The sequence below is a fragment of the Mesoplodon bidens genome (assembly GCF_964165515.1).
Source record: "Mesoplodon bidens genome assembly, chromosome: 14".
Lineage (NCBI taxonomy): Eukaryota > Metazoa > Chordata > Mammalia > Artiodactyla > Ziphiidae > Mesoplodon > Mesoplodon bidens.
The window spans coordinates 33264059-33290464 of NC_138170.1; the positions used below are offsets into that span (position 1 = coordinate 33264059).

The 26406-nt window shown below is 44.9% G+C and overlaps 1 protein-coding gene across 4 annotated transcripts in view; it reads right to left on the minus strand.

Annotated features, from left to right (window-relative positions):
* MEIS1 (Meis homeobox 1) overlaps positions 1-23589 on the minus strand; it is a 139674-nt gene extending 116085 nt beyond the window's left edge. For all 4 annotated transcript variants that reach the window (XM_081254619.1, XM_081254618.1, XM_081254621.1 and 1 more), the window contains exons 1-6: positions 22873-23589; positions 20792-21018; positions 18801-18942; positions 18234-18284; positions 17379-17429; positions 15812-15958 (exon numbers count right to left, since the gene is read on the minus strand). In XM_081254619.1, the coding sequence (XP_081110745.1) occupies positions 15812-15958; positions 17379-17429; positions 18234-18284; positions 18801-18942; positions 20792-21018; positions 22873-22884 (630 nt within the window). In that variant the 5' untranslated portion in view covers positions 22885-23589. The remainder of the gene's footprint in view (positions 1-15811; positions 15959-17378; positions 17430-18233; positions 18285-18800; positions 18943-20791; positions 21019-22872) is intronic.
* Between the last annotated feature and the right edge of the window lie 2817 nt (positions 23590-26406).

A 26406-nucleotide genomic window follows, 5' to 3' on the forward strand; every position in this document is an offset into this window, starting at 1 on the left:
TGGAATGAATACATGAATAACAAGTGATTTATAGAGGATGTCTATTGTCCCCTGATACTGTGACCCTCTATATTAAGCATCATAAAACACCCAAAAAAGACTTGCACAATTAAAAAACACCTGCCATACTTGCACTCACACAAACGTACACCACTATAAAAATATAATATAATATTACTCTGTTGCAAGAAAACACAGGCAAAAGAAAGTAAATTTGAAGCCAGACACATCCTGGACCACTTACATGGTCTGAAGACAAGTCACAACCTCCATAACCTTAACATCCTAATCTGTAAATGAGGATTAAGAAAATACTCCTCTGCAGACATAGCATACATCAATTTCTAGGCGTGCAGCAAGTGGCACCTACTATAGCTTTTAATGTAACAATAATAAAGTCACAACACTAATGGAACAATGTACGTTGACCTAGTCAACCCTGCAATATCTACATACAGGTGTATTCAGTTTATGGACCTTCTGGAAAGAACAGTTAACCCGAGCTGGCTTCGTGTACAGCTCGCTACGCCTTGGGCTATCTCCCAGCTGGTGTGTGCTCAGGAGATGCAAACTGATCTTATTTTCACCTTCAAATAACATGATTTTACAGGTGGTTTGCTCCTCCCCACCTCATCGAGTTTCATTTGATACCTAATATTTATAAATCACTTTACAGTCTACGAAGCACTTTGACGTTTTATTGCACTTGGTTTTTCATCACATCGGTATGATGCCAGACTCATTTTTTGTTTTTTTTTTTTCAGGCCAAAATAGTGAGGTTTTTTTCCTTCAAAATTTCTACCCTAGGGCTTCCCTGGTGGCGCAGTGGTTGAGAGTCCACCTGCCGATGCAGGGGATACGGGTTCGTGCCCCAGTCCGGGAGGATCCCATATGCCGCGGAGCAGCTGGGCCCGTGAGCCATGGCCGCTGAGCCTGCGCATCCGGAGCCTGTGTTCCGCAACGGGAGAGGCCACAACAGTGAGAGGCCCACGTACCGCAAAAAAAAAAAAAAAAAAAATTTCTACCCTACCAGTCCCACTTAAAAAAGGTGGATAAATGAGTCTCGGGATCTTGATTCTGAAGAGGTCAGCTAGCAGCTATGTAGAAATGGATGAAATGATCAGTGTTCAAAATCTGAAGTTCAGTCTGCACCTATCTATAGGCTTTCTCTTTGGGGAAGTACACTTACTTTTTCAAACCACCAGGGCCTCTTTAGTAAATGATCTCTAGTAGCCTGAAAGAGCTGGCTCGCTTCTAAAAGTGAACAATCCAGTCCCTCCAGACCAGGGGAGTCCCAGTCCACGTGCGGAACGCACCACTGTGCGTGTACAAGCGCTCACACCCCTACATCTGCACACATCCACACACACATGTGCATACACATACCTGCACTGGTCCACGAGGCAGAGCCGATGGGCTCACCGAATGTCCCCGTGCCATACCGCCAGCAGAGCCACATCTAATTAGTCCCCCTCCCTAGACTTCTCACCTCTGTCTAAACAGTGTCTCTCAGGATCCTTAAAGGCACATAACTTCAGCAGGTATGATTCTTCAATGTGTCTCTCAACCAATGGTGCCATCTGAAGAAAAGGCACCAGAAAGACCCAAACACGGAGCAGTAAGGACAAAAGGGGTCCAGGTCCTCCTATGAAAAGGGGTACATGTTACCTGTGCCTACATGAAGCTGAGAAACTGGAGATCCTGAGAATTTTTTATTTATGAGTATCTAAAGTCCGCTGTGCTCAAACTCCTGTTTGAAGATCTTGGTGGCTCCCACTGGCATCTGCTTGATAACCAAAACATACCAGAAAGCTCTCTACACACTCAGCCGCCAAGTCGCGCCTTCAATTTGCTAGAGTCCTGCTCTAGAAAAACCTGCTCTCGTAAAGTCGGCTTCTCTCAAAACCTACTATCCAGCTGCAAATTCAGATAATTCCAAGAAAATGTAAAATTCTTTATACGGATCTCCAAAAATATCCCTGGAAATCATTAAGCAAAATTCATTTAAACAGGACAAGTTTGAGCAGGATGCTTTGTTTTAACACAGTAAAACTGCCCCCTTCCCTTTTAAGATTGTATATGTTTTTAAACGCCAGAAGCTCACAGCTTAAGACTGAAGCCTGCACACATACTGCGGATCAGGGCCACGTTGAAATGTGCTCGGGAATGGTCTGGAGGCAAAACCTTTTCTAAGTCCACCCTCGGTCCTGCTGAAAGATGATAAAGCTCGGGAGGTGACTGTCGGGCTCTGGGGCGGTCCCTGGTGGTGGCCTTCACGTGCCGGGGAGACAGACTCTTTCAAAGGTTATCTCCCTCACACACTTCTCCTTTTTCTCATTTCCTTCCCCGTCCCGCCTCTACCACCTGCCTTGGCCAAGTCTGCCGGCCTGCCAGGGTTCTCGTTGGGCCCCCTTTTAATGCTGTGATAAAATGCGCTTATTACCCCTGCTTAATAGAGGCCTGAGGGTAATTCTGGTGACTCCGGGCAGATGGTAAATTCGTGGTGAGACAATGGGAATCCAGCATCCCCTCTCAGGGTCTGCGGCTCTCCCCAAGACACCACCCTTCCTCTTCTCACAGGTCCAGCCCCACCATATTTGCCGTTGTGGACTTTTCATCTAGAAATGCACCTCAAGGACTATTCAATTATCCCTTAATTATGGTGCTCACGACCTTGGTGACAGCCAGTATCTTGATGCACAGCATAAGTGTGTCTAACTCAACATCAAATAAGGTAGAGTTCTAAAACCTTAGCAACTCTGATGTATTGCTTTAAAAAAATATGTATACATATATATGTATATACATTTACACACACACACACACACACACACACACACGATTGCACGATAGCAGGAGTGGGCAGTTTGTGGAGGCAGAGACAGCATCTGTTACACTGAGTTCTATATTTCCCAGCTCTCACGTCCCACAAATGAAACCTACAAAAATGAAAATTTTTCAAACATTAAATCCTCTATCTCTGTGTAATGGGGCGTGTAGAGAGGAGGAGAAGAATTTTTGTGCTTTTTTGCCTTTGGTGAAAATTCTCCAAGGAGTAATTTCATCTTTAAATGAAAAGTTTTGTATCAGGTGATTGTCTGAGCTCCAGGAATCACCGAAGCTTCTGGTTCAGACAAGGGGGGACACGCAAGTGCACGTTCATGTAGACACAGTGCCATGCACCCATCACATGCATGAGGAATAGGGCAAAAGAGCGTGGAGAGAACTGATTTTAGTGTTTTTAATTACACTGTGATGGAATCTAAAGCAGCGAGGCAGTCAGATACATTTTTAAAATCTCCTAGCCCTTAACTATTTTGCCTACTCTCCTGCAAATATTCATGCCTCATTCTCCCAATACTCAAGGCAGCAGGGAGGGCAGTGAGCTTAGGAAGCCCAGGCCCAGCGCAATGGGTCACTCCCCGAAAGCTCCTTAAAATCCTACTTTCCCACAGCCCAATATCTTTTAGGTCACAACTCTGATGCTCTCGGGTCATTACTAATCTGCAGAGTTGAAATAATTCATCCAGGAAATTATACATGAATTGACAATGAGAAGGAAAACGACGACAGATATAAAACACCACCCAAAATATTCCAAATGCTTTCCTTATGAAATCCACACAGCACTGATACATTTTGCCCAATTTTTCGACACTGAGAATCGATGCCAACACCATCCCTTAGTGACCCCACTGTGGTCTCAGAAGAGGATATAGATTCGTACATGGGGTAGGGACATTCAGACAATTACAAAGAAAAAGAAAAATTACACCCAAAGGGAAACTGCTACCAAGAGGTGATACCAGTTTTAGCCAAATCTCAAAACTGCAAAGTAGATGCAGAACTAAAGATGATTCAAGTGCACTGAATGTTCAAATTCTACTAAGCAGTTTGTTGTGGAGAACAAAAGAGAAGTTAAAGCCTCATTACACTCGGAATCTTAGTAAAAGTTCGTAATTTACGTTTTAATAACCTTTCCTTTCCTATGCTATTGTATTATGGCTGGCATACTATTAATAAAAATAAACTCCTATATTGACTCTATATGCTTTTCCTCCTGAAATTGTACCTGTGAACAATAATTCACAGTTAAATGTTAAAAAAAAACAAAACAAAAACAAAAAACCTCAAATCCAACTGCCACCACTGTATTTCCAAATATTTGTACCTAAATAATTCAAATCTTACTCTTCATTTATCTGCTGAGAACTTTCCACTGAAATTTAGCTGATTTTCTATCACTGCTATTTAGGAGTGGCAGAAGAATCTGTAAATTATATGCCAGCATACCTGGTGTTATAAAGTTCCTTTCATAAGACTGCCTGCTTCCCAATGTTTTATTTTACATTTGTAACTCAGTATTCAGTGCGCCTCATTCTGCAAACAAATTAAGATAAAATAAACTCAAAAGTGTCCTATATATAACAACTTCAAACCACAAATTTTCTAGGCAACCATCCTAGCAAAAAGAACATCCAATAAGGCCAAAAACATTGTATCCTGAGTACCAGTAGATACTGAGATCTTGTTAGCAACGGGACCTCAGCCAGGAAGCATTTGCACTCAGAAATGTGGGAAAAAAGTACTCAGCACAAGATCTGCACATAACTGTTATTTGAAGTTGAACCTAAAAACAAATCTGTAGTGATTCACTGTCCTATCTTGGCCACACATCTGAGTGGCCAGTCCCCTTTCACACTATGATGAAATCAGAATCATAGACACCCCTCCTAAAAGGAATTAAGACAGTATTTTGCTCAAACTCTATGTTTATATAATGGCCTATAAAATCACACCCCCTTAACAACTACCCAATCTCCTCTCCCGAAATCAGATTCATGTTGTTGAAGGCTGGGCAGACTGTACAGGTAAGAAGATGAAATATTATATAAGGTTCTGTTTAGGGTTTACTGTCTTAAATGCTTTATGTGCATTCTTACTTAGCTCGTATGCAGCTCAATAAAGTGGGTTCTTTATCCCCATGTTACAGATGATAAAACTGAGGCTTGGGGAGGTGAAGTGACTTACCCCCTCACAGCACAGCCTGCATTGTGTATATACTTTATTGGGATACCGCCAGCCTGAAAGGTTGTGTAACTCGAAATTACCATCAATGCCCTTCCTCACTCTCTTTCAAGTGTTTCTGAAATCTTCTCTCTTCTACTTCTAAACTCTCAGACCAGAAAATCCACAACTTTGACACAAGAAGGAAACAAGAATTCAGCCAAGATGCAGTCATGTTTTATTCTACTACCTTACAGCATTACGCTTTGGATAAAAGAATAGCAGAAACTTACATTTACCACTGATTTCCATTAACAATTAGCAACAGGGTATTTTCTAATTTTCCGGTGCGTGTGTGTGTGTTTTAGAAATGCTGCCAGTTTTTATATTTTCAATCAAATTTTATTTTCTAAGTATCATCATTCCTCGAGGATTTTTGAATTTTCAAGCCCTCTCACAGTGTGAAATTCGGAGGTGGGGAGTAGATTGTTCCCTTTTCTTCATTATTTATCTCAGTAAAATCACTAGAGAGGCCTTTCTCAAAGCATCTTGAAATTTAATTTGTGTTGCTGGTTCCTAGATTGGCTAAGTTCTCTGTAGTTCAAGGCCTTTAACTGAGAGATCAACTAAAGCAACTGTGAATTCCAGAAGCAGGAGGCTGAGTTGTACCACTGGTGCACTTTTTAAGGAATTCCAGTTAATCAGAATGCCATTCTTCCTCCACACCCAGGGCTATTATTCTTGAGGCTCTTTGTATTATTTTAACAGTTATAGAGTATTTGGAGCATTAGAAGTATACTACAAGTGAAGAAAAGCCCCATAATTGATTTGTTAATGTTTTATTCTCCTCTTTTTCTATTGGCATGTTCTTTACATTCCCTCAATAAATATTAAATACTCAAGCAACGCTCTCCCTTAGGTGGCAAGCAAACCTTTAGAATGTCGAAACAGTAGAGAGAAGAACAATGCACCTAATTGAAATGGCAGGGTAATTTGGAAAATAAAATTGAGTTGCTGCAAATCCCAAATTCCAGAATAAAAATGTTTATGCTCACTCAGATGCAGATTGTTCCTGGCTTTGAATAATTATTAGAATAAAAAATACTTGAGCACCAACAATACACTTGATATGCATAGAACAAGCACAGTCTATACGTCTCTATTATTTTGTGCAAGGAAGTACAGGGCACAATGAGCCTGATATTTTTCTTGGTGTTTTTGTTTTGAATACAGCTTATAAAGCATCCCAATAAGGTGAAACAATAGGCCAAGCCACCAAATATACAGCCAGTGTTTAAAATGTCATGGACAAGAGTCTTCAGAAAACTGTAAACACCTTAAGGAAGGGACAGGGGAGCATGCTGAAAGAAATGAAGGGGTTAAATGATTCTGCTACTCAGTATCTTATTTTCCCCCTCAAATATATTAATCACCCAGATCAATTCAAAATGTGAAATTCCGGATTCTCTCTGGCAGAAGCTAGAGCCAAGAAACAATTAAAATGAAAGTGGAAAAATGCGTTTGCGCCTGTTATTATGAAATGCTAACACATACTGACTCTATAAGAGATGATGTTTATCTATACACTGAGGGCAGTCTTATTATCTACTCAGGGCTATGCCACTCTTGGCAGAGATGCGACCCATATCTCGCAAAGATGAATTCCATATGCTCTGTAGAGTTATAGCATATTTCCCATAAATAATGTATACAATAGACTGTAAATAAATAATACGTTTATCTGAACTGTTCAAGCGTGAAGGGTAGGGTGCTTACTCAGGAGACGAAGTCTCTTATGAATGAACGATTTCAAATAAAAGTAACGTCCAATGGTGAGTTATCACAAAGTTCTTAACGCTAAAATATTCTTAAGCTGGGGTGGGGAGGGGATGTTAAAAGAACCCCAGATCTGGTGGGAACTTTCAAGTGAATGTTCCAACTAAACGCAAAATGCCCAATTTAATTTTACTGCTAAAGTTTCTGTTGTAATTGTAGCATCATAGCTAATACGGTTTTACCTATTTGCTGCAATTCTTAGCTCTCTCTGTACACTACTGCTTTTTATGATCAATGAAATACCTAGACTTAAAATGTCACGTACGAGTGTTTGTCCCATGAAACACACAGTGGATTTTTTTCCTTTGTGTGAATAATTTTAACATTGCACTGAATAGAAAGGAAGGCTACGAAAAAAAAAATTCAGAAAGAACCCATGTGCGCTAGGTAGTCTGCTAGGACTTCACGCAGTAAAAATTGTTAGTTCCCCACCCCCGACGTATCTCCCTTTTTGAAGCCCAGAAGACACACAAACTACTTCCACTTCTTAAAAATAGTGGAAGTACGCCTTTAGACCCGCAGACATTGTACACCATTTAGTATGAAATTAAGTTTTCAGATCACTACGGAATAGTCTCTGAATTACAGAAAACACTATAGGTCACAGTTAATTATAGCTTGTCTGTCAAATTAAGTTAACATTCGAGAACACATCCTAATAGTTATGGAGCTATTAAGAGGAGTTTTATTGTCAAAGAAATTCTTATTCATTCAGCTTCTAATGTTTTTAAAAGAAGAGAGATAAGCCTTTTTACAAGCTGGGACCGAATAAGAAAACTCTGGGTTTACATCAAATTGCTCCCTTCATTGTCCTTTTGATGACTACGTCAGTTTCATTATAAACTTCATTTTCCAGAGTTTCATAATAGTCATAAACACACTTGACTTTAAAGAGTTTCTATGGGACATAATGTGAATGCAAATGCAGAATAAAATGCAAACCATGGAGGTCTGGGACCAAATATGGACTATCAGTTAAAAATCCAGTCACTGAAAACAAACATTTAGGCCTTAAGAGGAAGAGCACGAAGAGGCTGATATGAATCTTTACATCAAGTATTCACAGCCCTAGGGAGAGCAAGCAAGAATAACAGTTTTCAGTTTTTCACCTAATTGTAAAGCACAGTTTGGGAATATTTGATGACTTCTGTTTCTATTCATTCCTGTTCTAAAGTGAGGAACATTTTTCATCTTCTCAGGAAAATAAACCCACATGTGGGTAATAACCCACACGGTACTCAAATAGGGAAACGAGACCGAGCAAACTAGTTCAAGTTCAAATCTCAGGCATAGGAGGCTTGCCAGTCAGTGGGGAAAAAGTGATATGAAAAAGAAACAGCTATAGCTCTGTCTTGCTAAATAACAACCAACAACCCAGACATTTACAGCTAATGAATAATGAGCATGCAATCATGTTGTGTTGTAAAATGTGAGGAAAAATCTATAGAAACGGAAATTCATGATAACAATTAATTCTAAGTTAGCGTATGTTGTCAAGGAATCATTCTAATATCACTCAAAATGTTCATTATTTACTTACTACTATCTTCTAAATGAGTCAGAATCATGTATGTTTAAATCCATTGTTAAGTTTAAGACTTGATATTGTGTCAAAATGAAGGAAAAAAAAAGAAGACTATAAAATGTTGCTTAAACTTGTTAAACTCATAAAAAGTTGCAGTGATTATAAAAGTATTACTTAGTAAACTTATTAACAGTAACAGCATTTCCTTTCTGTGGAAAAATACAACTTCATTTAAGTTTTTTTAAAAAACCATAACATTTCACATTCACGGTTCTTTACCTCATGATTATAAATCCTATTACTTGTAAATGGAGTCATGAGACTATCAAGGGAAGAAATCAATGGGGAAATGTATTTTTGAGGATTGCAAATAATATAAAATTTATTTTCACAACTTAGTTATCCTGCATTAGTTTATGCCATATACAGTGGTGCATGGAAAAGCCAGACTATGGTTATTGCATGACTTAAAGAGAGTTAATGACTTAGTTCTGGTTATAATTTGTAGTTAACTGTAGGTACTCATGATACCAATAAACAACAGGTGTATAATTCAATAAATGTAAAAAAAAAGTGTTTTTTCAACAGAGAATAAACTCTTTTTGATATGTTTTAGTCAGTTTTAGGAATTCGGAACCAAGAAGTCCAGAAATATAAAATAATTTCAAAAGATTTGCACTCTTGTATTTTCCTTTAACAAGAACATATTTCCTAGATTAAGAAATGCTATTTGGAAAAAGAGTGTTCAGAGAGAGTGTAGCAAAGTGTTGCCAATTGCTTTAATTCTGCACACATGAATGCATAAAATTGACTGAAATTGGATTCTAGTTTCAAATATTTAAATGAGTATATACTCGCTTAATTCACATGGTAGCTTTTATACCATTTATTAAAATGTCAAATTTAGAAGTGTGGGAAATCCAGCAATTGCCCGATATAGGTCTACTTTCTGGAGAGGCTGTTTAAGACTCCAATAAGCTTTCCCAAATTCCCATAATCCTGAAATCATGGCATATTAAATTAAGGATACAGTGAGGGAGTCTTTTTACCTTTTACACTACATACACATACTCTACTCATCTGCTTGAATTTTTCAAAACTGATTTTATACACGTGAGGCTTCTTCACGAATATGTAAGATAGTAAAATACCCAAACTTTTACTGGATCCCCAAAGTCAAATTTTGGAATGATTATTTAAATTGAAATTGTGAGTCTGTATTTCATGTTTTAGACCTGAACTTTTTAACAGGTACCAATATCTTGATGTTTCCTGCCTAGTAAGGACACCAAGCCCTATGTGATTTACAGCGGTATTGTTTTACTTGGGATTTTGAAAACTTTCAGGCCTAACATCTGCACAACTGTCAGATACACTGTGTCACATGTATTCTATTTTTATTTCTTTCTTTGTAAAAGAATACTTTCCCATAGTTTTGATGTCATTTTAAAATATTAAATTAATTTTTTGCACTCAGGAGAAATGGCAAAAACATCTGTTTCAATTATAACATAAACTCAAGTGCTACTTTGATACAAATATAACAGATATCATAATCCAAAAAAGGCCATGGAAAATGCTATAGTTGCAAACATTTAAGACTGTATAACAAAAATGACTGAGAATGGTATCAGTTTACTATCCTTCAACTATTTCCCTGACAGTGGAGTCAAATAATGTTGAATTATAGACCTTCTTACAGGAAGTCTTATTTTGTGTTCGTTTTTTGATCATTCCCTTGCTAGTCCCTATAGGAATTTGGCTGTATGCCGACTTTTCTTTAAAAGTTTCTGTATACATACTCGGGTTGTGTTTGTTGATTAAATGATCATTTATTAAAACTTAAGCATTTCACATTGGTTGACATATTTACATTTCATGAGAAAATATTGCTATTGCAATGGCAAGCATAGCATTACCAATGTGAAAATACTTCACTTGAATTCATTTGACAGCATTTTCATTTATAAGTGTCTTAATACAACTTGTTATGCTTTCTTCAGTTTCTCCAACTCCACCTGCGAGGGAAGGTAAGCTAGTTTTATAACAGTAGACCCCTCGGTAATACTTTAGTCTATCCGCTTGGCCTTCAAAAACCTACGTTTCTACTATGGGACCACAAATAGTCTTTGTTTTTAAGAATATGGAGTTTTATTCCATAATTTTCCATCCATCACCTGGCAACAGCTGTGTTTTAAATCTTTCGGACTATGACAAACATTTTAACATTTAAATATACGAGTGTTTGAAAACATAATGATTTAAAATTTGTTTATTTTTAAAGTTGGGCAATTAGAGCATGATATTTCAGTTATTGGAAAGCAGCGCCCGTATTTTAATGCCTTTTCTTCTTCCTCCTCCTTCTCTTCTTCTTCTATTTAAGCTTCTCCATGTTTTCTAATAAAAATCTCTATGTTAGGACCGATAGCAAGAGCCCACACAACCACTCTATATATTTCCAAATCATGAGCAATGGAGTCATTCTGGTGGGAAAGGGATTGCTATTTGGGTGACCTATTGCCACAGAGCTAGTTAAATCACTGAACAATAGTTACTGTTATGGGGCTTTACCTTGTACAGAGTAGCATTAGTATCATTGCTTTCTATTAACCATAGAACTTGCACTGGAGACTTCCACTGAGAGAGAGAGAGACAGAGAGAGAAACTAGGAAAGGGGAATAACTTCTGTAGTATTAGCATTTAGACTTCGAGACATTTAACAATGTAATTGATCTCAACCTACCTGCATATACTCTGTACTTCTTTAATTTCCTCTCAAATGTTTTTGACATGCCCCTAATAAGAATCAATACATCCCTACTCTGACATTCACACATAAATACTCACAAAGAGCCAATCAGAACACAACAATAAAAACACACCTGGTAAACAACTATCTTTGAAATCAAAGGATACTAAGCAACAAAGGGCCTAGAATGAACATCCCAATTAGCCACTGTAGTGACAAGCAGTCAACACCTTATTATTTAATCATTAAAGAGAATCTTGCCATAATTTCCCTTTGACATATTTCCAAAGGGAATTAAGAGTACCTTCCATGACTCACAACAACAATCAAAATAAAGTTAGATGGTTTCAAGACCCCATCACTTGCAAGGCCTGTGGATACAGAGGTTCCAGGATTAAGGCATTAACTGAGACCCTAAAAGTACTTACAACCTAAATAAGATGTGTCCATGTGTAAGCATTTAGAAACAAACTGACAAAGGGACCATTTTCCTATCCCCCGATGTTTGTGTCCAGTTTTCTTATTGGATGAAAATAAATTGCTTGCATTCCTAGTATTAGTAAATATCCCATAGTCTCATCTATTTTTTTCTTTCCCTAAAGCAGCAGATCTAATACATCAAGAATATTAGGCCTCCCCATCCCCATCCCTTAGTAACACCTCCCCAAAAGTGAAGGCTTAAATCTCCCTTGGAGGCATCCCCATCACACTTTTTGCAGGGAGGGGTGCTTTCGATCAAGTTCAGTTTTAAGAATTTTATCTCAAACTATGCCTCAGAAACAACATTCCGGACTCTTCAAATAAAACAATCGCCACCTGGGTTCCCTGGCCCACTGGGGAACCAAATCGCACTGACTCAGGGCTGCCCCTGATCCCCAAGGCCCAGAAGCCTGGCGCTTTCCAGCCTGGGCTACGAACCCCCGGCGGCTGTCCCCCCTCCCCGGGGAGCTCAGCAGCACTTGGCGTTTAACCTGCCTGGCGAGCTTGGCTTTCTGGTTCCATCTCCGCGAGCCACGTTACTTCTCCCCAGATATTAGAGACAAATCTGGATTACCAGGCAACAGGGCGCCCTGTGCAGCCCGCCAGCCCTTGCACAGGAGCTGTTAAATGCAGATTCAGCCGAGGATCCCCCGGAGAGCTGTTATTGAATAAAAATTGTAATCCAAAGGGACCTTTTCTTTGCCTCCCACTGCTTGTAGGAGAACCCGGGTTGGCGCCCCAGCACAGGCCAAGCTACCAGCAGGCCAGGCCACCTCGGCTGGTGGCCTTCAGGGCCCGGGGACTCTTGCTCCGCTCTCCACTCCCTCTCTCGACCCCTCCTGGAAATGGAAAATGCTTAGATTCAAGGAGTGGCGAGCAAAAAACAGCCCTGGGAAGGAAGGCTTAATTCGATATCTCCCTCCTGGAGTGCGGCCTAAAGTCTAGCGACTGGGCAGCCAGATTCTTCCCCGCGTAACCCTCTTGGCGCCCCCAATTCCACCCTGGGTCCCCCAAACTCGCGCCCCGCCTCCCCTCGCCCTGATTACTTCTCCATCGCCAACCAGGCTCAACCCTGGCCTCGACGCCTCGCACTGTGGCCCCCTCTGCGCCCGCTCCCGGGGTCTCAGCCGGGCCATCACCCCTGCCGAGGCTCGGAAACCCCCGGTGCCCCTCGCTGCTCCCAGGCCCTGGGCGTCGGGGGCGTCCGTGCCAAGCGGGGAGCGCGGCAGTCGGGAGAGGGCGCCCGGGAGGCCTGCGCCCGCGGGAGGTGACTCTCGGGCCTGGGGACTTCGGAGTCTGGGAGCGGGAGTGGGGGGCAGGGAGTTGAGAGTGGGGTGGGAGCGGGATTACGGCTTCTACTGGTGTCTTAATCTGATAAGAAAAAAACAAAACCAAAAAATACCACCAAACTAACGACACTACAAGGCCAAGTAGATTTCCGCCGACTTAGCCCTCCGGGAAACCGGCTGGTATCAAAGTCGTGGATCCCAAGTCCCCGCGCGGGCGGCAGCCTTCGGCGCCCTCCGAGGAGCAAAGTAAAGTAAAATAAACCGCGCAGCCATCAGGCCCTAGAGACAGAGGGGTTAATGAGCTAACGAGGCCCCGCGCTCGTACCACACCTGAAGCATCCAGTCCCGCAGCGCACCCTCCACCGGGGCTCAGACTGGCTGGGCCGCATTCGCAGACAGGTGGCGAGGCCGTCCTTTCCGGGCCCGGCCCCCGGGGACCGGCGAGCCGGCTCCAGTTGGGAGCACTGGCGCCCACCTGGCGGCCCTAGTGCCTCGTCCCTCCGTCCCCAACTCCCAGGACAGGGGACTCCACCCCCGCGGCCGAGGCACAGTCCCGCGTGCGCCCCGCGCTCTGCGCGCCCCTCCCCAAAGGGAGCCCAGGCACTCTCGCTCCTGGCTCCAAGGAAGCGGACAATTCCAAAGCACAGGCTTGGGGTTTGCTGCCCTACAACCAGCGGAGACTTCGGTGAGCCCGAGGGGTCACGCGAGTGCGCCCACGCGCACAGGCCAACGGTGCCATGAGCTCAGCCAGAGCTGCGAAGCCCACATGTAGGCGGCGGGAGCGGGACGCACGCTGCTCATTTTATAGGTGGGGAGGTGAATAAAGTGCGAATTTTTATCCAAGACCACTGCCTACGAATCTGCATATCTCAAATAAAGGTAACTGAGTAACAGAAGTTTACCTAAGGAGTAGGGGGAGAACTGAATGATGTTTTATCAATTTTGTATCCCCCCCAAAACACCCCGAACTCTGGTCCTTTATCTTTGACTTTAATAAAATAATGATTCGATGAGAAAATGGGGTATAAATCTTCATTTTGGAGGCAATTAAAGTGTTGATTTCATTCATGCCCCTAAGCGATTCTTGTAATTTGCTCAGATAGCTTTATGTACCCAGCACTCCGGAGCTTTTAGAATCCCATTTTCTAGTTAGGCTTGTTGGATTACAATTTTTATTCAACAGCAGTTACCCAAGGGTTCCTGGGAGGAATCTGCATTTAACAGCTCTGGGGTGAGGCCTGGCGGCCTGAACCAGGCGGGAGGCCGGGCAGCTGGCGGGGCCGGGACCCGGAGCCGCCTGCAGGTTTCCCACCTCGGTGGGGACGCTCCAGGATCGCGCAGGCTGCCTGTTCCGAGTGTTGTCTACACTGCCGAAAGTGTGCAACTCGCCAAATAGTAGGAAGGACCCGGCGCGTTGGCGCTTTTAAATCTCAGTTTTGCCTGCCTTCCACTCCTCGTGGGAAAAGGAGGAATTCAGCCTCTGCCGCGGGGTTACCCAGAGAAATCCAAGCTGGGATTTTTTTTTTTTTTTTTTTTAGGGGGTGATATGGAGAGAAGCAAACTTTAAGATGACACCAAGACCGAGGAGTCGGGCATTCCGGCAAGGAGTCTGCAAGGCAGCCGCTGGCCAACCGTGATCATGGTAGAGCTTGCAAAGAAAACTCTGCATGACTGGCTGTCCTTTGGCCTAACAAAGGCAAGCTGCTCTCTCCCCCAGGACGGGGCTCACGTGCCAAGTCAGAAAGAGAAACAACTCTGGGCCTTCACTTATAGGTGGAGAGGCACAGGAGGCCCACCACCCAAATCTTTAGACGCGGTGCCACAATTCGCAACCGAGCGCTGTCCTGAGCCCTGTTTCATCTCACCCACTCCTCACGTTTTCACTTTCAGTGCATTTTTGCAACTCCTCTGAACCAATCCAGAGATACAGCGACAGGAGACAGAGAGGGGTGGGGAGAGAGAGAGAGACTGGGAGCAAACATCGGTGTTGGGGTGAGAGAGAGAAATTCCCCCCCAGCAACTCCAAATAAAAGTCGTCCCCACTTAGCAAAGCAGCGGAAGAAGGGCCTGGAGGGAGGACGAGAGAGGAGGGGGTGAGGCAAGCAGAGGCAAGCAGAGGCCGGCAGTTCAGAGCAGGGCGGCGCGAGGTCCTCCACCCGCCACACCGAGGGAGTCCCGGGGCGCCCCTGTCGCTGACACTTCCAAAAGCTGCCAACCCAGAGGGCCCAGAGCACGTACCAGCTGGAGGATGAGTGGAAAGGAGGAGGAGAAACGTCCATATTTATCTGTTTTTATAACCTCGGCCTGGTCTTATTTTTTCTATTCAGTACAATAAAATGGGCGAGCTTGCAGCGAGCACTGCACAAAGCAATGTTCAGTGAGGTCTAGAAGCGTTCGGCCGAGGAAAACTGACAAGACAGGCTAATGAACCGTATAGACAGGGAGAAAATAGCCAGCATTTGCTAGATTTCAAACCCTCCCTGTCTCTCTTAGACCACCTATCTTGGGTTTATTCCTAATAAAATAAGAAATAAGCAGACCCTACACTTTTCTTTTCTTCGAGATAGAAGGGGGAAAAAATGCTCCAGAACAAAGCCCTACAATCAGAGGCAGTCACTGGCAGTTAACACTCCCATTATTATAGAGGGTAAATAAAATAAAGACAAAAATTAAAACCGACAAGAAACAGGTCAAGTTTGCAGGCAAAGCTTTTACAAGCTCATCTCTCCAGGTCGAATCCCAGAGCCAGCCTTAATGAAGCAATAATAGCCACATTATTCAAAAATGTTCATTTCGATGGAAATGTATCTAAAAGGGACTTAATCATATGCAAATAATAAAAGGAGGTGGTAGTGACCCAGCAAGCAATATGCATACAGATTTTTTGTTTTTCTCCCAGGGATGTTGAAATTGAAAAGCGCATACCTGGTCAGTTAGATTTGCGGATCTTGTTATATCTTCACTGTCTGACTTGGATCCTCCTTCTCTATCGTCTATCACCAAATCGATAGGCATTTTCCCTTTCAAACAGCTAATATACCGGTGGCAGAAATTGTCACATAATTCGTGTACCTACATTATGACAGAAATTAAAAAATGGAAATATAATCAGGAGTTCATAAATGACATTGACAAGTGCAATCCACCCCCCTTGTGAGATCCAAACTTCTAAACAGGGGAAACACAGGGCAATTGTCCTCCAGAGACCCTCAGACGCATCTAGAATTAGGAATAACTTTCTTTTCTTGCAAAATAGAGATATCGCAGAAAATTGACAGTGACAAGATGATTCACAGGCTACAACATATTCAACACCCGTGTTAAATTCATCGGCTCCCGGGGCTGTGGCCATTAGAGAGGTGACCTGCGTGGGTGACATTTAAGGTAAACTATTTAATTTCGTCCAGTTACTTTATCAGAAATCCTTTTCCAACATGTCTAAGAAAAAATTTATATATATATATATATATGTATATATATATATATATATATATATATATATATATCTCCAAAGGACCAATACTGTGTTGGTATAGGATATATACCTGAAAACCCAAGTCCCTGTAACATTTGTCATTAGGGTTTCTATCTATAAGAAGCATATTTTATGATGCTTCCTTGAAAAAAAAAAGACTCATGATATGGGGGGAAAACCCTACAGCCACAAAAAGTTATCGAATTGATTTTTTAAAAAAAAGGAAAAAGGATGCTTCAAAATATTTAGGCATAAGTGGAGTGGTCTCTTACAGGACCCAGGCATCACTGACATGCAAAAATTCACAAGAAACCCCAGTGTGCTTGCAATTTAATGTTAGTTTGAATTACAATGCGTTAAGTTTTTATTGCCGAGATTTATGGAACAGCTAGCAAAATCACGTTATCCCACACCCTTTCTTGAGTGTGAAGGTGGGGTGTGTGCAGGATTCTCAGATTTAAGAAATTGACACAACTATCAACTCTGCTTTGTCTCTGCAAAACGGTTAAAGTGCCTCCCCCATCACTCCTCCAGACTCCCTGCCTCCTTAGCCTCCTCCCCCTCTGCCTCTCCCCTGTGTCTGACCTGCCGCTGCTCTCAGACTGTCTTCCAGAAACTCACTAAAACTAAACAAAACTTTTCCCCCTCAGAGGTAGCAAAGAAGAGGAGGAGGAAGAAGAGAAGAGACCACAGAGGTATATAACCTGCAAGCAAACTCACAACAGCATTCTAAACATCAAAGGGGATGCCTAGAATTGCAACTATTTATACAAAGCCAGCAAGGTATTAAGAAAGAATACAAGGCTAGGGCGTTTGTGATCCCGGTTTTAGTGGCTAAAATTGTAATTAAACTGCAAAGAGAAATGGACGCTAAGATTGGCCTTGACACTAATTACCAGAAAGAAAGTCATTTATGCAAATGTCTCAGAAGCCTGAACTTCAGCCATTCTGAACCCTCCCCCTCTGTGTGTTTGGCCATGAGGGGGAAGCAAAAGGAGAAAAAGCTAGAGAAATTACCTTCTCTAATTCCAACAGATGAAACCTTAATACTTGTATGGCTTGAATCATCTGCAAAGATACAAAAAGAATGAGCGCCCCATTCCTAGTTTGCAGAAAATTGGCTGTTGCAGCTCTAACATCGCCAGCCTCCCCCTGCCCCCCAAATAGGGTTATTTTGATTTATGGCAATAACACTAAAACTTAACAGCAGCGAGTGGGTACCATCTAGAGGTTTATATTTCTTAAGAAGAAAAAAATAGCTAAAACAACAACCAAGCATCTAAGGGGGGATCATAAACCTTCTCCTCCCCCATGGTTCCCCCCACCTTTCTCAGCCCCACCGCCCCTACCCCACCCCCAAAGGGCCTCATCCCTCGACTAGGTGTTTCCTTGCAAGGAGTGCACGGAAAATATTCCCAACAGTCCCCAGACTGTGACTTTTCACACTGCAAACTTTCTGCCACCTTCTGCACACCTTTCAGATAAACTGGTGGTTTGGGGCCTCTGGCCCGGTCGCTGCCCTCATGACGCGACTTTGAGGGCTGGGAAGTCCGCAAAGTTTAAGCACACACGCTGACAGGCCCGGAGATAAATCCCCGGGCTGATTAGAGCCGCGCTGCCCGGCTGTCATAAAAAACAAAGCTCGCGTTTCCCCGCGCCGGCTTGCCCGGCCCCTCTCGAGGTGAATTTATTTCCCCGGGACCTTGTCCCGGACCACTTGCGAGTGGATGGAAACCTCTGCAGCCCACTTGCAGATAGGGCAAGACCGGTCTAGAAACCTCAGGGCTCTCAAAGTAAAGCTTGGGAGGAGGGGTATTTTTTTTGGGGGGGGGAGGGAAGGTGGGAGGAGGGAAGTAAGGGGTCCGCTCTTACCAAGTTATCCAGTTCTGGATTAGAAGAAAATAGAGGTTTTTCTGCGCGAATCTAAATACAAGTGAGAAGGGGTGGGGGGAGAAAGAAACATTTGAAATCTGGTCGCCTTCCTAGTTTCTTGCCTCATTACACTGTCGGGGGCAGGATGTAACCTCCGGGAGAGGCTCTGTGACACCGAGAACCCTTCACTGTGAGTCAAAGAATCCGAAAACAAGCCCAGAGCACAGGGTTACTTCTCCCAGCAACTGTGCTTCTAAGAGATCGCTGCCCAGCTCGCCAAGTCCAAGGCAGCTCCTGCGCGTGGGCTTTGGGGTTGCATTTTACAGACTGAGCTTTCTGCGTCGGGTTAGGTAGCAGGAGTGGGTAAGAACTGGGGTGATTTTCAGGCGTCCGCAAAAACACTCATTTAGGAGGAAAAGCTCAGAGAAGATGTAACAGGCCTGGCTTAGGGCGGACTGTTCGCTGGTTACTTTTGCAAATGTGCTGGGTAGGAGGGAGGGAGGTTCTTTTCTTTTCTTTCTTTCTTTTTTTTTTTTCTTTTACTTTTGAAACATTGATTTTGCTGACCTGTTTGGCGAACACGGCTATATCTTCATTGAATGACTCTGACGAGCAGACGTCCCCGCCCGCCACCCCCGGCTCGCGGGGGGTACAAGTAGCTAATTCACATTTCTCAAAAATCAGTGCTAAGAGAGGGAAGAGGGGGTGTCTGCAAGAAAATACAACAGTCACAAACAACACAATGGTTAGTCCCGCGGCAGTGAAAAAAAGGCGCCCAAGAAAAACAGCAGGACGAGCTCAAGGCGGGGACCCCCTCCCTGATTTTGTCATCTACTTGTTCCCCTTCCCCCGCGCCCCCAGGTGACTGCTCACCTCCCCTTCCTCCTTGGGCCCCCGAAGTCGGAGGCCCTAAGCCATGGACCGTATCTGAGGATCGGTTCACCATATCTGGCCGGAGAAATTGGTAACATTTGCTAAGAATAAAACCCAAGCGGTTCCAGCAGCCATTTTGAATTAAGTTTCCCACCCCGACCGGCCCTCGTCCCTCCTCTGCACATCCAGGACCTGCAGGGGTTGGGGGGGGAAAGGCGCAGGGCGCAGGGGGTGGGAAAGCTCTTTCAAGTGGGTTCCTCCAAGGCCGTCTCGCGAAGCCCAAGGCTCTGGGGATCTTGGTGGCAGGCGCTCAGCTAACTTGGGGAAAGGACCTCTCTGGTTGTGCGACCGACTGTCAGAGGACTGAATATCCCGATCCCGACCCCACGGCTCTCGGAGAGCAGGAGGGCTCCTCCTTGGCTCCCTGCACACCTCCCTCCCTTCGCCGATGGTCCCCACCTACCCCCAAAGAAAGTTCCTTCAAATGTTCCTGCGGTCAAGCCTTTCATTTTTGTTCCTGCGTAATGGCAAAGCAGCTAGTATTGCGAGGGGCCTAGATGTCGCTTATCCCAGCCCATCCAAAAAAAAAAAGCCTCCTCTAATGCCCAAAGAGGTGTCTCAAGTCTTTTATTAGCTCTCACAGCCCAGCTGGGAATTTAACAGTTTGGGGTCCTTTTCAAAAAGCTTCCCCAAATGTTCTGCCCCGGAGCCTAAACGATTTGCAGTTAACGACACTGCGGAGAGGACGCTGGGATTTAAACAAGCCCATCGCACAAGGGACCAGAAGATAAAGCAGAAAGGGTTTTCAGCCAGGGAGGGTCAGTGTTGCCTGATTTTTTTTTCAAAAGAAGAAATAAATAAAAATAAAAGTGGCTGCAAAGTAAAAAGAGGTCCCCCAATACACCAGCACACAGTAGGCACAAGTGACTTTCAGAGGGTTTTGCTAGTCCAGGGTCTAACCCAAGGGCCCGAGAGAACACGGTGTGAACTGCAGCGGAAGACGACACCGACCCGAGAGCACCCCGCATCTACTTCTAAATCCTGCAGGTTTCGCCTTTGAACACAAAGTCCTAAAATGGCTAGAAGTTTCTTAAGGTCTGTGACAATTCAGAGCGAGCCCCTCTCCTTGACTACAGTGGTCAAACTCCCTAAATGCAAAGCATGTTCCCCCTTGCCTGACCTGCAACTGGCCTGCCTTGATTTTATTGTGCGGTGGCAGAGCCAGCATACGGTGGCTGAGTAAACTTAGCAAGTCAGAACAATCAGTGGCTTAAAAGATTTTCCTTTAAACTAAAAGTTTCGTTCCAACACAAAGGCGCCTACGTTTAGAAACCTCCAACACTCTCCCTGCGAAGTCAAGCGAGTGAGGACTCCAACCCGCTGAGCTACCGAGCCGGGGTCTGGGGGGACGAGGGACATTTGGCAACTTCTGCACGGCGACCCCTCCGCGGGCATGGCCTCGGCGGAGCGGGGCGCTGGACTGGCGCGGAGCGTGTGCGGAGATGGGGGGCGGGGGGGCGTCTGGGATGGCAGGCCGCCTCCCCCAAATCTTCATGCAAAGCGAATGAAAAGTCACCGAATAATGTACCTCCAATCCAGAGAGCTCTGGCTTTCCTCTTACTGAGGGCAAAGGGAAATAGAGAAAGCATCGCCTCTCAACTGCTTAGCCTGCCCGTCGTACCTACCCATAAATGGCATCTTTATCTCTCTTTAAAGCGTCATTGACGGAGGAACCCATGCTGGGAGCCATGGCGTTGGTGTGAGCTGTGTGCGGATACTGATGCGAGTGCAGAGGAGGCCCGTGGTTCAGGTGGTGGACGGGCTGCATGGACCTGGCCGCGTGCGGGTCCCCATACATCGTGGAGGGGATGCCTACTCCATCCATGCCCCCATAATGGGGTAGATCGTCGTACTGCATGACAAACAGGAGAGAAACAGGTTCAGAAGGCCAGGCAGGCAAATGGGGGAACGGCAGGGCACGGAGCTTATATAATGTCAGTCCAGCTGGATCCTTCAACCCCGAATTCGGTGGCCTTGCATCTCTGAAGTTGAGAGTTCTCATTAAAAAAAATATGTTTAGAAGTAAAATTTCTAGGATTCTCGGTAAGACTCGGCTAGATGGAATGGTCTTGCCCTAACTTGTGTCCCTATCAACTAGCCAGAAATTCAGGATCCTTTGGCAAAAAAGGAAGGAAGAAAGAAGGAAGAAAGGGAGGCATTCTCCCGGAGGGCAGAAGGTAAAACACGCACGTCTCTGGAGGAGGAAATTCAAAATCACAATAATAAAACGTGCCAGGACCGTACAGCAAACCCGCCTAGTTTCACAGACCCTTCCCATCAGGGGGAATTAAAAAAAAAAAAAAGTTACGATGGGAACAGCTAAGCCAAGCACGTGAATTCAGACAGGCTTCTCATTTTATTTCCCTGCCAGCGTGGGGTTAGGCAGTCCTGCAAGACACTGCATTTCCTTTGCTCTCCAAGACAAACTCTGCTAAATCATACAAAACTAACTGGCTCCCTTATAAGTGAAACTCAGAGAAGGGTAGCTTCTCTTCAACATCGGGGCTGAATTTAGAATTGGGCAATATTCCCCTCAAGTTAAAGAAAATGTATAGTTGGAGCAGTTATTCTATTTTTTCTATTCTTATGAACTTTCCCCCTAGACTAGATGTCTGTGAGCTAAATGTTAATCATCAGGTTTAAAGCAAATTTAAAAGTAAATGCACATTCAACCCCCCCATCTTCCTTCTCCAGAAAAACTACTTTCAGATTGTCATTATTTTTGTGTGCAAAATTTAGCTATTTAGGTTTTCCTCTTTGCTTCATTTCAGGCATATTCTTTTCCCAAGATTTGGAGGCGCCGAGAGTGAAATGATTTTCAAAGAAAAGAGGAATTGCCACTTTCATCCCCTTCAAGCCAGAGGTGTGAAAAGAGTTTGGAAGAACGCTGACATTTGCCTGAACCAAAGGAGTAAAGAAAAAATGTGTCAGCCTAGTAACTTTCTTTTGCAAACAGGGCTTTGAGGGCCAGGGCACAAATTATGCAAGGAAGGCTTTTTGTAGACCCCCTTTCTTTTAAGAAACTACCTCTGTTGGGTTGTCATTGTCTCACTTTACTCTCACTACATTTCCATTCAAATAGGAATATTGGGGAAATTAGTATTGCATTTTTAAAGTGAGTAGTTGTGTGCTTAGTATCCAATTAGTGCAGGGCTCTTCTAAGAAAAACTTACAAAGTATTACCTTGCATAAAAAACCATGTACATTAAAATTACTTTAAAAAGATGAATGCTTTCCGACCCCCAAAACCGTTGTACTGTGACAAAGTTATTTGCTTAAAAATGCTAAATACTTTCAGTGATATTAAAGATGAGCATAATCAATAACATATCAGAAGTTTCTAGCTGCTTATTTTAATTTAAAACTAGCCTTAAACTTCTGCTCCTTGAATGCTCACGCTATATAACATTAGGTATCTAGCGCTGTTTGTTTTTGTTTTTTAAACAGATGATTGCCCGAGCTTGTATTTTTATTTATATAGCTGCTGGTTAGGAATATATAGAAAACTTGATTACTTGAATTAACAATTACATGTTAATATACATAAGTCTACAAATGCATTGAATAAATCCTCTCGCTTTAGGCCACGGCTTTAGGAGCCTCATTCAAAAAGACAGAGAAAAAAGGAAACTTTTTAGCAGTGTCTTTCAGCCACGTTTCAATTTAACCTCACATTTGAGTTCCACAATTGTTTTTTAATACGTACCCTTTGCGCCATCGGCCTCCCTGGCTCCCTTCCTACTTCAACTTCTAATATATCCTCTTTAAGGCCAGTGTGAAAAGAAACAAATACGTAAACTCCCCCGGAAAAAAAAATAAAAAGCACGACGAAAAATCCCTTAACGTCTCCAGCAACGTGAGCTACTGGTCCCAGATCTTCGGTCTATGGGACCTGAAGCAAAGCTCCCGAGTCACTGAGCATAAAAGCGCTCCGTTTCCAAGACAGCAGCGGGGGCAAAAAAAAAAGCAGATCTTCTCTCCCCAAAAAATCAGTTAAAAAAAAAAAAAAGCGCCCCTCAGACCCAACTACCAAATCTCATGGCTTTCTGCCACTCCGGCTGTCAATCACAGGCGAGGTTGTCAACGTGGTGAATGAATGATCATCCGCTCAGTCTTCTTCTGGTCAGAACACCTCAAATGTTAATATTCAAATGCACAAAGCCCTAGCGCTCGCTTCCCTTGAATCAGTCCTAATTCCTAATCAGTTTTTCTCTTCTCTCGCTCGCTCTCTTTCTCTCTCTCTCCCCCTCTCTCTCTCCCTCTCTCTCTCTCCCTCTTTGCAACTGCTGCACTGGAGGGAGATTAGAGGAGGAGGGTTAAAAAAAAATGTCTGTCTGAGTTTGTCTTAAAGGAGCCACGATCGATGCTGCCCGCTTGCAGTCCCCGTGCGTGTGTAAAGTGTGTGTTGCACAGGCGGAGAGGTGGATTCCGACCAGAATGCTAGAACCCGGAAGTAGTGGTGGCCATAACAGGTCGCGTCTTACACAATGCATTGGGCTGCAGCAAGTAGGCTCCTCGGCAGGGGTGGGTGCGCGAAGCGAGCTCTGGCCGCACTGGAGAGGCAGAGAGGCGCTCCATTAAATCGCACGCCCAGGCACAAACACCCACACACCCAGGGCACACGCGCACAAGCGCGGGTAGTAGCCCCCGGCCTCCGGCTTTATTTTCCGTATTCTTTTCTCTCCCTCCCCCTCCAGACTCTCTCTCCAAAGCTCTCTTGAAATAGATTGGGAATAAAAGCGGGGCAGGCAGCAACGGGAGTTATTTTGCACAGGGCTCCGTGGATTGACTTCCTGACTTTCCTCGAAATTATTGGGGTCTGCCAGTATTTTTCGGGGCGGAGGGGGGCTGGTGCAGAAAGTAGTGGATTCTTAGAACCAAACACACCACGTAGAAAAGTCAAACAAGGAGCGAAGAGGAGGAGGCGCAGGAGCAGGGCTGGGAAAGGCTGTGCTAAGAAGTCCCGAGAACGTGGGGTGGAGATGGCTGGGGCTTTCTGCAGATCCACCTTAGAGGTTGTGTTTGTTTGTTTGTTTGTTTGTTTTCTTTCGCTGTCAGAGGTGGACACCCGGCCCAAGGAAAGGAAATGCTTTCGTTTTCTCACTTTGGGGATCTGGATGCCCCCACCTCCTAGTCCCGGAGGCCTCCAGCCCCCAGCCCCGGCGTCCTGCGCAAAGTGAGAGAGGAAGGGAGGGAACAATGAACCCAGAGCCGGGAATGTGCCCCCAGCGCCTGTTTACAAACACGAAGCTATTTATGATCGCCGGAAAGCGAAACCCGACGCGGGCTCTGGGCAGTCAGACCTCGCGGGTGGATCCCGGGCTAGGGAGCCGCGGGGAGGGAGGCTCTTTCTCCGACCCGCTCCGGGCGAGGCGGCCGTGCGCCCAGGGCGCGGCGCGGAGGGGTCTGCGCGCTCGGCTGGGGCTGCAGCCGCGCTGCCTTTGTCTTCGAGGCGCCGAGGGGCTCCGGCCTCGGCCACGCTCTTTCCCCGGCGACGCCCCGCGCTCTCCTCCCCGTGCCCTTCTTCCCCCCACTCCTCTTTCCGATCCCCAGTCCGGCTCAGGGAAAACTCCCAGTGCCAAAAAATAAAAAATAAAATAAAAAATAAATTCACTTCGGGGGCTGAGATTTCAGACAAAAAGCTGCCCCTACCCACAACTCGGAGGCCCCAACCAGCCACTAATTTGAACTTTCTCCCTTTCAATACCTATTCTCCGGTTTAAACAAACAGAAAATTCCTTTTCTTTATTCTCCCACTCTAAACCTGCCCTTTATTAGTATATTATTATATTTATTATTTTCGTTTTTATTTTTCTGCCTGCCCGGCTCTGATCTGTCGAGATGGCTCAGCCTCAGCAGCTCGACCAGCAGGCTGGAAACCTCACATCCCGGAGCAGGGCTCGCAGCTCGCTCGGCTCGGAGCACGATTTTTTTTTTTTTTCTCCCTCTAGTTGAAACCTCGAAGAAAACTCCCCCTGCGGTCGAGTGGAAAATGAGCTCACCCAAATCTCGGTAGGCAGCCGGGGAGGAGGGCTCGGCCAATCAGGAGACGCTCCCGCCAAGGCAGCAGCTTATTGGCTGCGGGGAAAATCAATTATCAAATAATCGATCAGCAGGGAGCTTCGATCTGCCGGGAAGGCAAACTGCCAGTCCGGATTCCCGCCCAGATTGTGGCCAAAAGGCTGACTCCCCCAAAGCAGCCGGCCCCTCGCTCCCATCGCCCCTACCCTCATCCCACCCCGCCAGCTGCAGACCAACCCAAAGCGGGGGAGGTGAAGGAAGGGGGAAGAGTTTTGAGAAAGATTAGGGGCTCGTATCCGCATAGACTGTTTGGAAAAGATTAGGAGTTCTCAAATGTATTGAAGCCAACTCTTAATGCGCAAACTAAAAGAGAATTCGCATCGGTCCGAGAGACAGGACTGAAGTTTCTGTTTGAGTGGGCTTTCGAGGAGCAGGGGACACAGGGCGAGCATCAGAACGTAGATCTGGAATCAGATTCCACCGAGCGCACGTACCTCCCTAAGCGTCATGTATTGCTTCTTTTAATACTTCTCACGAGTCAACGCCCAGTTTCCCCAATAGTGGAGTTTTCATAAAGCCGAGCATCAGAGCCTTCCCAGACTCCCGCACATCACCCCCACCCCGACGCCGTACTCGCCCCATGTGTTCCCGAAGGGCTGACACGTTCACCCAACGCCTTCGGATGCATTTTGCCTTGAAAGAGCCCCAACTGTTAAAAAAAAAACTCATACTAGGATCCCCCATCATTTGCATCTCTGTCTTCTCTCTTCCTTTCTCCCCCCACACCCCAAGTTTTAAGATCTTTTACTTTTCACCATCGCAAAATGTAAGAGTTTTCTGGTACAAACGCCTCGACACATCACGCGGGAAGTTAAGGCAGGCCCGTGTGTCAGAGCCGAGAGGATCCAGGTGAATTACCAGCGCCTTTGTGCCACTGCCTGGCAACCCCGAACCCCCACCCCCGGCCCTTCCCCAACGTGAACTTGGAAACAGAACTCAGGCCAGGATGGGACCTCCCGGTCTCAGGAAGGCCCTTTCTCTGTTTAATTCCTGGGAAGCTGCGCTGGCTGGGCCAGCCAACGCAGTCCTTTTCCGATTACAGAGAAGACCAAACTGGGCCGGCCGCCTGCAAGCTCTAACTGGAACCCCAGCCGGCAGCGGCCAACACCTGAGCGCCTTCCGACGGCTGCTCGCTGGGGTGTGAGCCCTTTCTCTCCAG